A 16,120-nucleotide genomic window follows, 5' to 3' on the forward strand; every position below is an offset into this window, starting at 1 on the left:
TATTATTGACTCCCCCCATTAACATGTAGGGTGGATATACATTTATTGAAGGTTCTAATGGAAGGCTGAGGGACTCCTATCCTGAGGCCAGAGCAGAAAGACAGCCTATCACTTCATGTAATGGTAGCCCATGTGTGACAGACCTGACCTACATTTTCCCCTTTCTTTCTCACAACAGCCTGTCACTGTTTTAAGATGCTATTTTCCCCAAGTTGTACATATGTGTGTGTGTGTGTGTGCGCGCATGCCGTAACTGCCTGGTTAATGCATTTACACTGGAATATAACTTGCATTATGACAAATATTCTGAAATATGCTCGATTCCTAAAGACTGGTAGGAAGGATACACTTTAATGATTGTGAAGTGTTTATAAATATGCGGCAGTATACCTTTGACACAGATTACTCAAAACCTGTATCTAAAATGCAGCAACAGAATGTAGCAAAGGGCATAACTTAAGTAATTAAGAACATTTAATGAAACTGCTTTAAATACTGTCAAATGAGAAATGGCTAAACTAAGTCATTATTATCATCCAAGTTCTACATTCATTAGAATTAGTATAACAGCTACAACCTAATGCTTTGTCAAAAGTAATTTAATGTTTTTACTGCTTAATGGATACGGAGTAATCAGTATAAATAATGTATCTAAATATGGAAGTGGGTAAGAGCAAATGAAGTGTTTCGGTCAAACAAAAAGCATTTTGAAAAAATGCCACTGAGCTACCACTCCAGCTTCTGCTCTCAAAAGCTGCTGCTGCTACTACTACAGCACTCCTTGGCAGGAACCTACCACGCCGCTGCAGGTCATACTCTTTTTTTGTCTCTTCATTCCCTAGAATTTTCCACGCTCGATCAATTTCGATGAACCTCTGCATGCGCGCCTCCACTTCTCCTGCTGGCACATCTGCGCTCTGTTTGTCTGGATGATACTGCCAATCAAAAGAAGGAAAGGGAAAGGGGAGGGGGGGATGGAAGGGGGAAATCAATAGTAAATTTGAGATCTATTTTAAGTGTATGGAGGATGTATAGGTCTGAACTATGGTGCCAAGGAAAACAAACAAAGGAAGCAGCATTGGCCACAAGAGATTGCTGCCAGGTTAATTAGACCACTGGAATAGCAGCAAATACACCAGTGGCACAAATGTCACAATGTGCACTGACAGCATTTTCTGGATAATTTGCTGATGGAATCATTGGTCTTATGGACAATTTACCTAGAGAGAATGACTAATGCAAACAGAAATAGGTATACACAAATAAAAATAGAAAATAGGAGTAAGGGGAAGACTATTTAGATTTAGCATTAATTTTTTTAGCCTAACGTAAATAACATATAATTTTTCTGTGGTTACTTTTTAATTTTTAGATTTTGGTGTTGAAACAGTCAACAGAAGATACAAAATGGGATATAAATTTACCATAAATGTAATTCTATTTTTAATCTACCATTCACCATCTTTAATTTATTCCAACCCAGTGAATAAAAAGCCTTTCCAAATTTCTGATGTCATGGGTCATTGGATACAACATTTTGTGCTGTTTTCAGTTTTGAAATAATGTTTGGGAACAGGGCTAAAAGGTAACATGCGTACGGGCAAAATGATATAGTAATTTCTGCATTAGTTTTGCTGCACACAGGATTGTAAAATTAATTAGATTTTAATAAATATATAAGAAATTTTCTGAATTTCTAGTATTTGTATAGGTGTCACCAAAAGAAACCACCTCCCCAAACAACATAAAATTTTAATGCCATTTATCACAGTTCTCTCACTTATTCTTTTTAAAAACATATTATTTAAACTAAGGTATAAAATTCTGAGGAAGCACCATTCCAAATAAAAAAGTCATACAGTACATGGGTTTAGAATTCGTAATGTATAAAGGAGAAAAACATAGCTTGGAATGACAACTATTTTTGTGTGTGTGGATTGTGTGCACAGTCTTAGATTATAATGAACAACTAGTCTTCTTCACACAATTTGGCAACTACTTTTCAGTAGCTACTAGGAATATGGGCAGAGATCCTAGTCTTACACCTTAGCATACAAACAAGCTTTCGTGCACTTGCTGAATCAGAAAACATGGTTGCAAATTGAATATGCAATGAAATTCACATATGAAACATATGATGTCTACCCAGTTGCAGAACTGGACTTCTTCTTCCTATAGCCCCGCTGTGCACACTCCAAATCTGTTCCGAAGGGTCGCTTAACTCTCTAGAGCGAGTTTTGGGTTTCACTCCATATGATTAATCTTAGCAAGTTCTCTTGGATTTGGGAAGAAAACAAAATGATAGGATAACTTTCCTGTTCTGGATAACTTTTATTACGCAGCTATGTTTGCACTTCTAGATAAACAGCATTGCTATTGGAACATACAACACTTAGGCATGCTGCGGCTGTGTGACAGCATCCCATTTTTCCCATGATATACACACATTTCTGAGACAATCCAATTTAGATTTCCCTTTTAACATATTATTGCCTTAGAGTGCAACTAGTCAGCAGGAAGCCTCAATGAGGCTTACAAGGCAACTACAGAGGAGGGAAACCTCTAGCCCACAGTATCTCTCTCTCAACCCCTGCATAGAAATTGGACTTTTTTTAAAAAAAAAAAAGTTCCTTGAGGCCAACTGCAGTTTTTTAATTGCTGTGAAGGGCAATTTTGGGGGAGGGCAGCAACTAAGGAAGGGAGGTTAACCCTCTCATCCTTGTGCAATTGCCCTTGAAAACCACCCCACACAGCCACTTCATGACTAAAAAACTTATACTGGTGCCAATGGTGCCAAACTTTTCCAAAGTCCACTTGCTGCATTGGGGTGGGGAGTGGGGGTGATTTGGGAAGGGGGTGAGGTCACAGCTGGGTAGGGGAGGACTAACTCAGAATAAGATTCCCGACCCTTGGAGTACAGAATCCCAACCCTAGGATAGTTTGTGGGAAAGATATTAAAAGCCTGTGCCTTGTCCCTGCGTTGTGTGCTCCCCCATCCAACACACTTCCAAAAATAAAACAAAAATGCTTTGAAACCCCCAACCCCCCCAAACTTGTTGTTGTTTAGTTGTTTCCGACTCTTCGTGACCCCAAACTAGAATGGAGCAAAGGGACACTAGTCCAACCCTAGCCAACCAGGCACCACATTAAGTCAGCAGATATAATTTGTATATATTATATATAAAAAGCCGGCTGTATCATTTTGAATTTATTTAAAATATTTCTAAATCACTGTTCATCCAAGGATTCCAGGATGATGTACAATTAGCATTAATTCACACACAATAATAAATATTACAAACGTCGTAAGAAATAATGAATGGAAAGGTTTGATAAAAGCTAACCAGCAGGACAAAAAGAAGGCCACATTTTTAAGTGTCTGGGCAAAAATCAACGTCTTAGTGCCAGTTGTACTTTTTGCAGGGAGGGCCTTCTAGAGCCAAGCCACTGCCACAGTGCAGATCCTTTCCTTTGTGCATAAATAGCTACTTCCACTAGAAACTTACTGTTTCAAAGTACAGTGGAACCACAAAGGCTCTGTTGAGACTAAGACCCCGAACTTGAAAAAGGTGCTGAGCACAGGAGTGAATTAAAAGTTCTTCAGCAAGGTTAAAGTAGGTGTATTTGGACTCAACATTCTAAATCTATTCCCGATTCCTGTCTGCGGCCAGGGGCGGGATGGGGTACAGGATGAATTGCTTGCATAAGTAAAATTGATTTTTCTGAAAATATGTTAGCACAATTGGGGTCAAAATATTGGCTTCAAAAATCCCAAGTGTAAGAAAAGCCTAAGGAAAACATATTCTAGAAAAGCAAGCATATGCCTTATTTCAACTGGCACCTTGCTGTTAAAAAGCTTGGGGTGTGGGCCTGAGAAATCCAGGATCAAATCCTTGTTAATCTGTCTACTTAAACACAATTATTACTTGGCCTAAGGGCATATGTTACAGCATTCCATTTTCTTTAACTTGGAGACACTAGGGTCCTTTAGATCTAATGGGTAATGCATGGGTAATTTGGATGACCTGTACAAGTTCCTTCCCCCACATGAACCCATCCACACAGTAAAATTATTTTTGGAGGCCCTTGTACAGGTGCCCACACTTTGGAGGTCAGACAGATGGCCACTGGCAAAATTGCTTGCTTTCCATGGCACCCCTTTAGAAGACTCTATCTAGGTTCACCTGTACCTAATTGTCTGCCTTTTTGGTACTGGACAAATACTGTATATATTTATTTTCCTAGTCTCTTAAAATTCCAGTTGATATTTTGTGTTTTATTTGGCTGCAATGATTCTTCTTGCCTTATTACTTTCATTTGATATTTAAATGTTATTAGTCTAGTAGTCTGCTCTCTGATAGGTTTTTTTATGTCCTAGCCACTCTTGAAGTAGTGATGCTGAAGGGTGAAATAAGTTAAAAATAAAAAAATATGAATAAATGATTTTTCCATGCTAAACCATGAGGTGGGTGTACCTGATTTACCTGTTTTCCATAGTGCTACAAGCACCTGATATAGTCTGAAAATAACTTTTTTATGCAGATCTGCAGCATAGTGAAGATTCATAGCAAGTTTATTTTTATACTGCTTTTCGGACTGAAGAATCCCAAGGCAAGATTCAGACAAAATTAAAAGACCAACATCTCAAGGAGAGCAGGTGATGGACCCAGGGCCGTCTTAAGCAAATCCAGCGCCGTGGCACAAAGGTCCCTCCGGCGCCCCCTCCCTTTCCACAAGCTGCTCTCTCTTGCCCTGGCTCAGGGTCCCCAGCGCCACCAGCCCAGGCTTCCCGCCACCCCTCACCTGCTGTGCAGTGTCCCGCTGCCAGCCCAGGTCACACGGCTGATCCCTCTCCGCCCCAGCCAGGGCGCGGGCAGCTCCCCAGCTCCCGCCACCTCCCCGGCCCGGAGGCCACGTGGCCCAGCAGCTGCCATCCGCACTGGAGGAAACAAGCGTGAGCGATGAATTCCGAGTCCCGCAGTGCACCGCTTGTTCCCGGGCTGGCTGACCGGTCCACCGCAGCCTCCACCTGCGCTCTCTCGCTGCGCTCCCAGCAGCCTGAGGAGCAGGAGGCGGTTGCCACGCCGCCGCCTGTGCCCTGGGAGTGGTGGTGGTGGGGTGGCGGGCACCAGATGTGGAGGCCCCTTGGGAGCCGCTCCCGCCACCGCCGCTCCTGCAGGCGACAGCGGCTCGGCGGGCAGCGGCTGAGGGGATTCCCACGGGCCGAAGGAGAGGAGGAGGCGGTGGAGCCATAGGGCTCAGACACCAGCTGTCTGGCGGGCGCAGCAGCGCCCCTGGTGGACAGGCACGTTGGCGCATTGCGCCACCCAGCCCAGGCCTAGAGACGGCCCTGGGTGGACCATAATTATAATACTAACTCCTCTACAGTTCCTTCTTCCTCTTAGCTCCGATGTAAAAATATCAATGGGGAATGTTGTTTTGTTTTGTACTTGGAGGCTGTGTGCATGTGTGGGAAAGTCTAAACCAGCATTCAAGGCTACAGCACACTACTGTGGTGTTCACAGCAGCTTGTGCATCAAAATGCTTGAATCCCAAAATTTATATTTATTGGAATTAAAATAATGAAAGCAAAGTGGGGAAAAGTAAAGCAGGCAGTTTTACACTGCTTAGCATTATTAAACCAGGTGATTCAATTACATACTCTTACTGTAGAAAGAACATCTTACCTGTACATTTACCATTACAGAGATGTGGACAGAAACAACAAAGTTGAATATTCAAGAGTGCCACAACAGTGCTGATTTGCTAAGATTATGATATAATGTGGGAAAGCAACTCTTTCTGTCAACAAAAGATGCCTGTACAGGCATACCTTGGTGGACGAACACCTTGTGAGTCAAACGTTTTGGGTACCGAATGCCGCAAACCCGGGAGTGTTCCAGTTTGCGAACATTCTTTGGAACCCAAACGTCCGATGCTGCTTCTGTGGCTTCCAATTGGCTGCAGGAGCTTCCTGCAGCCAATCGGAAGCCGTACCTTGGTTTCCAAACGTTTTGGAAGTTGAAAGGACTTCTGGAACAGATTCTGTTCAACTTCCAAGATATGACTGTAGTTACTTAGAATTATAGTTGCCTCTTAAAATTAATTGTTCACAGTGGCTGAGGATTTAAAATGAGTATGAAGTAAGACCATGTATGTTTGGTGGGGCTTATTCCCAGATAAAATATGTTTACTGTTGCACCCATCCCAATATCTGAGCAGTGCAAGATTCCAGGAGGTCCAGGCACACCCACAGGGTTCGGTTTCCTCAGAATGAGGGACAGCAGAGACTGTGGTGTCTTTAGGATATATGGTTTATTCACACATATATACAACATGAGCATATGATGGAGGGGCTATAGCATTAACACCCTAAGACAGGGGTAGGCAACCTAAGGCCCGTGGGCCAGATGCGGCCCAATCGCCTTCTCAATCCGCCCCGCGGATGGTCCGGGAATCAGCGTATTTTTACATGAGTAGAATGTGTCCTTTTATTTAAAATGCATCTCTGGGTTATTTGTGTGGCATAGGAATTCGTTCATATTTTTTCCCAGAATATAGTCTGGCCCACCACATGGTCTGAGGGACAGCTGAAAAAGTTACTGACCTAAGAGGATCTTGCTTCTCCCATAGTCGCAGCCTTGGATTCAAAAGAGAATCAGGCACGGCCCTGTCTCTTGCAGCTGCCAAGCCTGCAGTCTGCCACTTCTTGCTTCTAGCTCTCACACACAACTCACGTCCAGCCTCTGCCTTTCTAACTACCAGTGAGTTGCGGGAGGCGGCCCACCCATATTCTGTCTGGTATAGAGTCACTTCCTTTGTTACCTTAATGGCCCATACTTAAGAGGGCATTGCGTCACCAGGAAGCTATCCTGGCTATTCCAAGAATTGAATCCATGCTGGATCCAGGAATTAAAAAGGGGCTCTGGCATACAGACAACCCTCCCACACCGGCAACTCAGCAATACTGAAACTGTATGACTCAGTTCAAGTACAGGTGAAACTCGGAAAATTAGAATAATGTCGAAAAGTGCATTTATTTCAGTAATGCAACTTTTTATTTTTACAAATGCTTTCTTTTGGAAATTCCACAATAATAAAACAAATAGTTACAATAATACAAAAATAAATATCGCTATTACATTTCATTAATTACATTCCATTTATAATTGACCCGCCTAACAACAAATAATTACAATTACAACAAATAAAGGCTTGACATACCCTGCTTTGCATGTCATGCATCTATCTCATATATTGATTTCACCTTTTAAGTTGCATTACTGAAATAAATGCACTTTTCGACGATATTCTAATTTTCCGAGTTTTACCTGTATAGTAACATTCCTATTATTTGACTGTGTAAAAGTTCTACAAACTTCAGATAATAAAGCATTAGATCTATAAAATGTTTTACTGTTACATTTCAAGTTTTAAAATTACCACAATGCTGCATTCGCTATTCATGACGGCTTAGTTTAGGTGACTTTATTCCAAGTTTATCAGTTTTAAAAGGAAATGAAGTTTCAAATGAAGCAAGACTATATTTTTTAGCCAAACTCACATTTTCAGTGGTAGTAAGTTTTGAAATTTCCTATTAGCCATGCTCTAGCTCTAGCACATGCTCACAAGCTCAATCTTTGTGCAAGAGCATTTGGAAGGATTTGAGGAAGGGTGGGGGGAGGAGCTGCTGAAAAGGAGAAAGCACATGCACAGTTATTGTGCAAACATCCCTTTGAATTACTAATGTCTCAGCAAATGAAACTGATCTGTAAAAATATTACTTGGGGGAAAAAGAGAGAGAGACCTTGCTCATACTTTGTAAACCAAGAAAATCTTTAATAAAAATACATTAAAAAATAATTACCACCACTGTTCTGTAGTGATAGCGGAAGCTATTTTGCAGCACAGTATTAAGAACTAAAGTGTGGAAAACATCAGTATCTGGTTACAAATGGAGGGAATTAATATGATAAGGGGCCTAAAAGGTAAACATAAAGGGACCCCTGACCATTAGGTCCAGTTGTGACCGACTCTGGGGTTGCGGCGCTCATCTCACGTTATTGGCTGAGGGAGCTGGCGTACAGCTTCCAGGTCATGTGGCCAGCATGACAAAATCGCTTCTGGCGAACCAGAGCAGCGCACGGAAACACTGTTTACCTTCCCGCTTGGAGCGGTACCTATTTATCTACTTGCACTTTACGTGCTTTCGAACTGCTAGGTTGGCAGGAGCTGGGACCGAGCAACGGGAGCTCACCCCGTTGCAGGGATTCGAACCGCTGACCTTCTGATCGGCAAGCCCTAGGCTCAGTGGTTTAACCCACAGCGCCACCCGTGTCCTACATTCACCCAAATACTTTGATTTTTGTAGCCAATATTCAAAGCTGCATTTTATATGTCATGCACTCAAAAATGTGGCTAATTATTTAGGATATCCACTGTATCAAGGTAAAGCATACAGCACATAGATCTGTTGTGAAATAGTTCTGCCAATTTGTGAGAGAAGTCACCAGAGGGAGGGGAGGGGACAGTGCCTGAAAAACCAACTCAGTCAAATGAAAAGCCAACAGATGTAGTAGTAGTAGTAGTAGTAGTAGTAATAGCAATAGCAATTTCAAAAACCAGCAAATGGCAATCAAAGATACAGACACTAAACTTCATGGGGCAAGACATTCCATAACACTGGGAAGGCCCTGAGTTCCACTGGCAGTGGAGCAATTTTCACTCATTCTTCCCCCTCTCTGTCATCACATGTGATCTCTTGAAAAGCTACTGCAAAGGGCTGGTGGAATCTCCTAAACTGTGTGGATAGTGGTTGTAGGTGGAAAGAAGAATTGGTGAAAGTAACAATCTTGACGCCTTCCTCCAACGAAGTACTTCTCCTGGATTCTGGTTCACTCCATGAACTGAAGGAGCCCTTCTGTTGCAAAGAATCAGGGCTGGATCTACTGCACCATTGCCAACCCCAATCAATCTTACTTCCACCATAGGTGAGACACAGAGAAGGACTTCCTTACCAGATGACGATCTGGCAGGTCCAAGTCATTTAAGGCTTTGCAAAGGAAAGAACCAACAGTTCGTATAGTGACAGGAAACAAGCTGGTAACTAGTGTGGGTGTTGCTGGATAGTAATGTAATCCTATAAGCTGCTGCTACTATCTGGAACAACAAAAATTTCAGAAGAATTTCAAAACTAACCTTGAATAAATTGCACTGTAGTAATCCAATCTTGATGCTGCTGGGCACATACACTCCTTGACACTGTTGCCACCAGGGAATCCATGTTTAAAGCTAAATAAATTTATGGCAGGTGGTGCTGCGGTCTAAACCACAGAGCCTAGGGCTTGCCGATCAGAAGGTCGGCAGTTTGAATCCCCGTGACGGGGTGAGCTCCCGTTGCTCGGTCCCTGCTCCTGCCAACCTAGCAGTTCAAAATTACGTCAAAGTGCAAGTAGATAAATAGGTACTGCTCCGGCGGGAAGGTAAACAGCATTTCCATGTGGTGTTCTGGTTCACCAGAAGTGGCTTAGTCATACTGGCCACATGACCCGGAAGCTGTACGCTTGCTCCTTCGGCCAGTAAAGCGAGATGAGCGCCGCAACCCCAGAGTCATCCACGACTGGACTTAACGGTCAGGGGTCCCTTTACCTTTACCTAGGGGAGTACTGTACTATATAAAACAGTTTTAATTAGTACAGATGCTGTCCTTACATCTGGAAGTTTCTAGAAAGGCTGCACTGATACCTGGGCTTATATATTTATAATGGCTTAGATCCAGAGTTGCCCTTCTGTGAATTTCAGGGTTGAATCCAGAGAAGCCGCTGGGAGTGGCTGGGACAACCCAGTCAGATGGGTGGGATACAAATAATAAAATTATTCAAATTATTATCTTATAGAATCTCCTGTACAAAGAAGGGCAAGTGATTTTGGCCAACCCCCCTCTTCCTTCTCTGCCATTCCCACTCTGTTCTGGAGACTCTCCAATTTTCCAGAATAGATATTCTGGAGTCTGCAGGCAGGAAGAGGAAATCAGGAAGGAAAAAAAAGTGTCTCCCCTTCTATTCTGAGAGTGGAGCTCAAGGAACATTTTTGGGGAAAAAAAGTATTTTTATTCCACCTTTTGGAATAACCTTAGTGACTGACAAGAAAAACACTGAAACACATGAATCTTTAACTTACAGGAGGGGGGAACCTACAATTGGCTGGTGACTAAAAATTAAAACCTAGATTAAACAAAACCAGAACAGCAAATGACGCAAATAACTTTTATATGCACAGCGACAGGGTTGAGTGATAGAGGTGGAGGGGTCACGATCCAAAGACACGTTCTTATGTCATGATTCACAAGTATAAATTAAAAAGATGAACCCTCGCCCCCATTGTTATGGTGTGCCCGTTGCTAGTGACATAATGTGCTTTAAAATAATTAAAGATTCAGGCTGCAGTTGTAAAGCGACTTGCCTGGGAGTAAGCTCTATTGAATCCAACAGGACTTACTTCTGAACAGGCATGGTAAGGATTGAGCTGTAAACCATACATAGTGCAGGGTGCAAACACATCCTTTAGTACACCCCGTTAACCTGAGGCAGAGCAAACAAGCGTTTGTGCTTATAAAGTTGGAGAGGCTCAATATTACATGTCTGAGAGCGAGGTAAAGCACCAACTAGCCAGTTCCCAGCAAAATCAGTGGGGGCTTCTCAACACTTCACAAGACCAGTTCCTCAGCCAAGCAAAATCCATTTGAAGTGTTTTTCTTTAGCTACTATACAGACTTAATGACTTGCACATAAAAGGTCTTGTACAACAGCTAGCCTGAAGCAACAGTGCACTCTTTGCTCTGTGGCCTACATGGTTCATCAGGTACTAATTAGGTAGCATGTTCTGTCAACGCTTTCATGCTTTTCTTCTATTAATTGATCATTCTGCCAAATTAATGACATTGCTGTACCAGCTTTGAATTCCCTTAGCTCCTTTACCTGTGAGACACACAGAAGCAAAAGAATACCCTAAAAGGTCACAAGTTAACTGTCCCTGTTCAAGATTTGATGTCAACGTTAAAAACATTCTGCTGAAAGGTTAATTACACCTACCTAGTCTCTATAAACATCTCCTTGAGACTAAATCATACCCCTCTTATCAAACTAACTAGAACATAACTAGTATACAATATTAGGAGCATGGATATAGCTGAAAAGAATAAAATTGTGTGAAAAATACTCAATTAGATATTTAAAAATAGTCTAAAGGAGAAAGGAAAAGGAGGAAAAAGGAAAAAGGAGGGAGAAACAAAGACTGCATGCAATATTAGTTAGCTTTGACTAATTGTAAAAGAAATTAACCCTAAGTGTGATACACTTCTAATTAGCAGGACACAATCACCTTCTCTAGTTGTTTAATAAAAAGAGTTTACACATACATGTGGAAATTTTGCATTTGGACTCAAGGGAGAGAATGATATCTACACATTTCTCAGGGCACTTTTTTAAAGTATGTTTAAAACAGCATTATTTTCAGTCACCCTTATGTCCATTCAAACTGCGAGTACAGCAAAGTGCACTAAATTATTATTTAAAAGTCATTATTAACCCTGTCACAAAACAATTTATAAATTTCAAAATCACATATTTTAAAGATATAAGGCATATATTATGAACAATTAGAACATTATAAATAATTGAGACATAATGTTTCATCCATTTTTACACTGCATTAGGACATAAAGTACAAACAAAACAAAACCAGGGACAAAGAGTTCTCATCAAATACAACACACTACTGCCACCTAATGCATGCTCAAATAATACTTCCAAAGGCATTGAGTTTTCTCCACACTATTTATAAAACAGAGCAATACCAGTGGACCTATTTATTTCATTTGGTTATCATCTTTTTAATTAATGCTTTCAAATTTATAATTTCTCCCACCCAGATGTTTCCCTTAGACAAGCATAAACATACATTCTTTCAAATATACAAGCTAGGAAATAGGGACCACAAACTCTGCAGATGAACAAAAGCAAAGCATTTCAATTGCAGCAACAATAAAAAATATGCAGAAAATTAGCAAACACGTGCATATCATGAGAAATCGCTCCATGGGTAGTTACATAGTGGTACAGTTGCTATTTTGACAGATGGGTATTATATGGAAAAAACTAACTAATTTCTCAACGTATGGAGAGGTGCTTAGAAAAGAGGGTTAAAAAACACAACCAAACTGCCAGGTTCATCTATGCATGTTCTAATGATCACAAAATGACCTTTTAGTCTTCTTATGGACTCAGTTTTGAAATTTGATCTCTCTGAGTTCACATCACCAACATACAAGTTATGACCACTGCCTCAGTAAGGTTATGAACTCATTTAAATACACATATACCTCTAGAAATACAGTAAAACCTCAGTTTGGGCTTCAGTGCAGCTTTAAACATAGTAGGCACAATTAACAGCATTGCTGGCTTTCCCACTGGAAAATCTCTCAGATATTTCAAGGAGACTACAGATTCATCAGTCTCTGAGGGTGGGCCATCTAAATGGGCCCACCACACTTACAGGGGGGAATTGCCATCATCAGTTCAAACTTAACCAAATAATGGTCAGACCCTTATCTTCAATCTATCCCTCATGTTGATAGGGGTACAAACTTCATTGAGGGTGTGTGCCCTGCCTGGTGTGTTTAGAAAATAATAATAGTAACAACAACAAACAAACAAACAAACAAACATCAATTTTATTATTTCCCCAGCCACTCTGGGCGGCTTCCAGAAAAATATAAAAAAGTAATAAAATACATTAAAAATTTCCTGACACAGGGCTGCCTTCAGATGTCTTCTAAAAGTTGTGTGGTTCTTTATCTCCTTGACATCTGATGGAAGGGCGTTCCACAGGGAGGGCTGCGAAACATCCATGAAGGATGGAATCCAGATCCAATGGAGACCACATTGCAGGGGAGGGGTTTTCCTCACTTAAAAGATCAGCTTAAAAGAGCATTTACCTCAAGTTTTAAATATGACTTTTTTAAAAAATGGGACAAATAGTAGTGGGGTGTGTGTTGATTTTCAGTGGGAAAAGTTCTATGGATTGGAGGTTCTCAGACCTGGAAATTGGGTAGACAGAGTTTGTGACTGGGTTGCACTTCCCCTGAAAGAGTGAGGATGTAATTGGAGACTACTCCTATATACAGCATTGTCACTGGAGCCCAGGCTGCTCCAGTAGTGAGGAGTGCTTTTTTCTAGTTTCAGTGTCATCATGACCCCAGAGACCAGGATGCTGAATCAGAGACTACGGTGCTATCAGCTAATGAGACAGAGTGGGTCCCTCACTCTGAGATGCCAATGGGCAGGGGACCACTGTGCCTGAACTTGGCAGGCAGGAGCTTCCTGAACTAGCTCCTACAGCACCAAGGCCCACAGAAGCAGAGTCAGGACTACCATAGGCATCTTCCCCTGGCCAAAGGGTCCCCACAGCATCTTGCAGCAAGTGCCATGAAATGCAGGAGAAGTGTCCATCTTAAGGCCAGAGGGTTGACCTTATAAGAGTTTCTACTCTTCTGAAAGGGGCCGCAAAGGGCTCAATTTCCAACCTTGGTTGGAGAAAGTTACATTAGGAGCAAACCTTAGTACTGTGACGACCAACTCATGATCTCTTCTGCAAGACCAGAACAGGACACCTGGCTGGTTTAGTAGCTGTAGCTATTACTGGACAGAAATAACCTTGCTATGGTAAACTATGTTAGTAAATTCCTGCCTAGATAACGGCAATATTCTCTGCATGGGGGCTGCCATTGGAGATGGTCCTGAAACTTCGAATTGTGAAAGAATCTTGAAAGAATCTTCAGAGGCAGACCTGTAGGTTGTTCTAACATTGGGGAATGCCTGATACATGGCCATGTGGGAAAGGGCATTCTTGGCAGAAGTGACCTGGTTGTGGAATGCCCTCTCTTCAGAGGTACCCTTGGTGCCTGTAGAAGAGTACTTTTTGGCACCAAGAAAAAACATATTTGTCTACTTATGCATTTGTAGGCTACTGGTTTTTGTTGGCTTACTATCTGGAACATATTAGCCTGCACTGTGCCTTAAAAAACATATTTTAAATCTCTGGGCTTTAATTGTATCTTTTATCTGCTCTTATTGTTATTCGTGATCATTTTAGTTGATTGACTTTTTGGCATTCTATCCTGCCTTATAATATGTTATGATGAAGAGTGGCTATAAACACACTAGCAAACATATATGCCTCCATATAATGAAAGGCTCAGTGGTGGTTCACACAGTAAGAACACATGCCAACAACAATAAAATATTTGATGTTGTGCAGCATTAAAACAATTCCACATTATGAGAGAGAGAGAGAGAGAGAGAGAGAGAGAGAGAGAGAGAGAGAGAGAGAGAGAGAGAGAGAGAGAGAGAGAGAGATCTTGCTAGTAATCATTTGCTGAACTTCGGTTCCCCAGCTCTAAAGTTCAAGTCCACATTTACCCTGAACTTACTAGGTGGCCTTGAGCTTAGCATAAATTATCCTTCTGTAAAATGGAAATAATCGCTTTGTATTCTGGGATTGCTGCATCTCTCTCTCTCTTAAAAAAAGCTGGGGGTAGGGAAGTGTAAACATAGGGGGGTGGGGTTCTTTCCCACAAAGAAGCAATTTCAGTAGACCTTCTGTCCCCTCAGTCCAAATGCAAAATATCCTATCTCACAAGGCTAATATGAGGGTAAGTAGTTATAAAAACCAATAACAAAATGTTAACAATGCTACAGAAATGATTCACAACTGTCCTATTAAGCTGAACTACAGTACAGTACTGAGATCTGCTGACCTACTATTCTCAGTACAGCCCAACATAAAGGTAAAGGTAAAGGGACCCCTGACCATTAGGTCCAGTCGTGACCGACTCTGGGGTTGCGCGCTCATCTCGCATTATTGGCCGAGGGAGCCGGCGTACAGCTTCCAGGTCATGTGGCCAGCATGACAAAGCTGCTTCTGGCAAACCAGAGCAGCACATGGAAACACCGTTTACCTTCCCGCTGTAGCAGTTCCTATTTATCTACTTGCATTTTGACGTGCTTTCGAACTGCTAGGTTGGCAGGAGCTGGGACCAAGCAACGGGAGCTCACCCCGTCACAGGGATTCGAACCGCCGACCTTCTGATCAGCAAGCCCTAGGCTCAGTGGTTTAACCACAGCGCCACCTGGGTCCAACATAGCCCATATAAAAGGAAACCTATTTTGCTTCCCACAAATACTTTAAAAGTCTCTAAGTCACAGGTGGCTAACTTTTTTCTACCTGGAGGGTTTGGCACCTTTCCAAGGACCATTTACCAGTGCTAGACCTGGTCAAAGCTGTTGTGCCCAATGCACTCACCACACACAAGCAGACCAGCCAGTAGATAGGAAGGTCCAGTATCTTCACTGTGCCACTGGGGTAGGAGGATCTCCTCCAGCCCCAGCATGGTCTTGGGGAGCACTGCTGCATAAGACAAAGCATGTCTACACTCATGCATTTCATAGAAATTACCTAATTAATGAAAAGTGTAATATTTGGAGATGTATGGCTTGCACGCAAAATTTTTGTGGGTGATCACTGACCATTTAAAAGCATGCAATGTCCTTCCTGCATGCTCAAAAGATCCAGTGGAGATCCCACTTTGGCTCCATGATACATACTGAACACATTTATAATAAAACATTTCTTATTCCCTGAAACTGGAAAAAAATCATTAAATGTAAAAAGGAAGAAGAAGCCCTCAAAATGGTGGTGAAAATTGGAAACTTGAAGTTATGATGATAAAAAGTGGAGACAGCTGGCAACCCTGAAAAAAAGTCAGTCATGAAATTCTGCAGTGTGTTTTTGTAATAAAAAGAATTCTCTATCGAACACAAAGCTAACTATGCTACTACCGGTACTTCAGAAAAATTAGCTTTGTTAGACAGATAATGCACACACATTCCTCAGTCAATACACATACACATTTTGATGTAAACAAACTCTCAGAATACCAATGGCCTTTGAGGGAAGTCTCTTTTCAAATGCAAATGTAAGTCCTTCACTTACAAAGTTATAAAGAAGCGGTCTTATACAACATTTTTGTCCATGGCACAGGTGAAAAGGTCCATCAATATCA

At 41.7% G+C, this 16,120-nt stretch overlaps 1 protein-coding gene across 6 annotated transcripts in view; it reads right to left on the reverse strand.

Moving 5' to 3' along the window:
* The window catches only part of DNAJC24 (DnaJ heat shock protein family (Hsp40) member C24), a 40,041-nt gene that overhangs the window by 12,564 nt on the left and 11,357 nt on the right, over positions 1 to 16,120 (reverse strand). For all 6 annotated transcript variants that reach the window (XR_015946347.1, XR_015946345.1, XR_015946346.1 and 3 more), the window contains exon 3: positions 797 to 935. Coding sequence is in view for 3 of the 6 variants with exons in the window: in XM_060275359.2 (XP_060131342.1) it covers positions 797 to 935 (139 nt within the window). In the remaining 3 variants the exon portion in view is untranslated. The remainder of the gene's footprint in view (positions 1 to 796; positions 936 to 16,120) is intronic.

The sequence above is a fragment of the Zootoca vivipara genome, chromosome 1 (assembly GCF_965207765.1).
Source record: "Zootoca vivipara chromosome 1, rZooViv2.hap1.1, whole genome shotgun sequence".
NCBI classification, from domain to species: domain Eukaryota; kingdom Metazoa; phylum Chordata; class Lepidosauria; order Squamata; family Lacertidae; genus Zootoca; species Zootoca vivipara.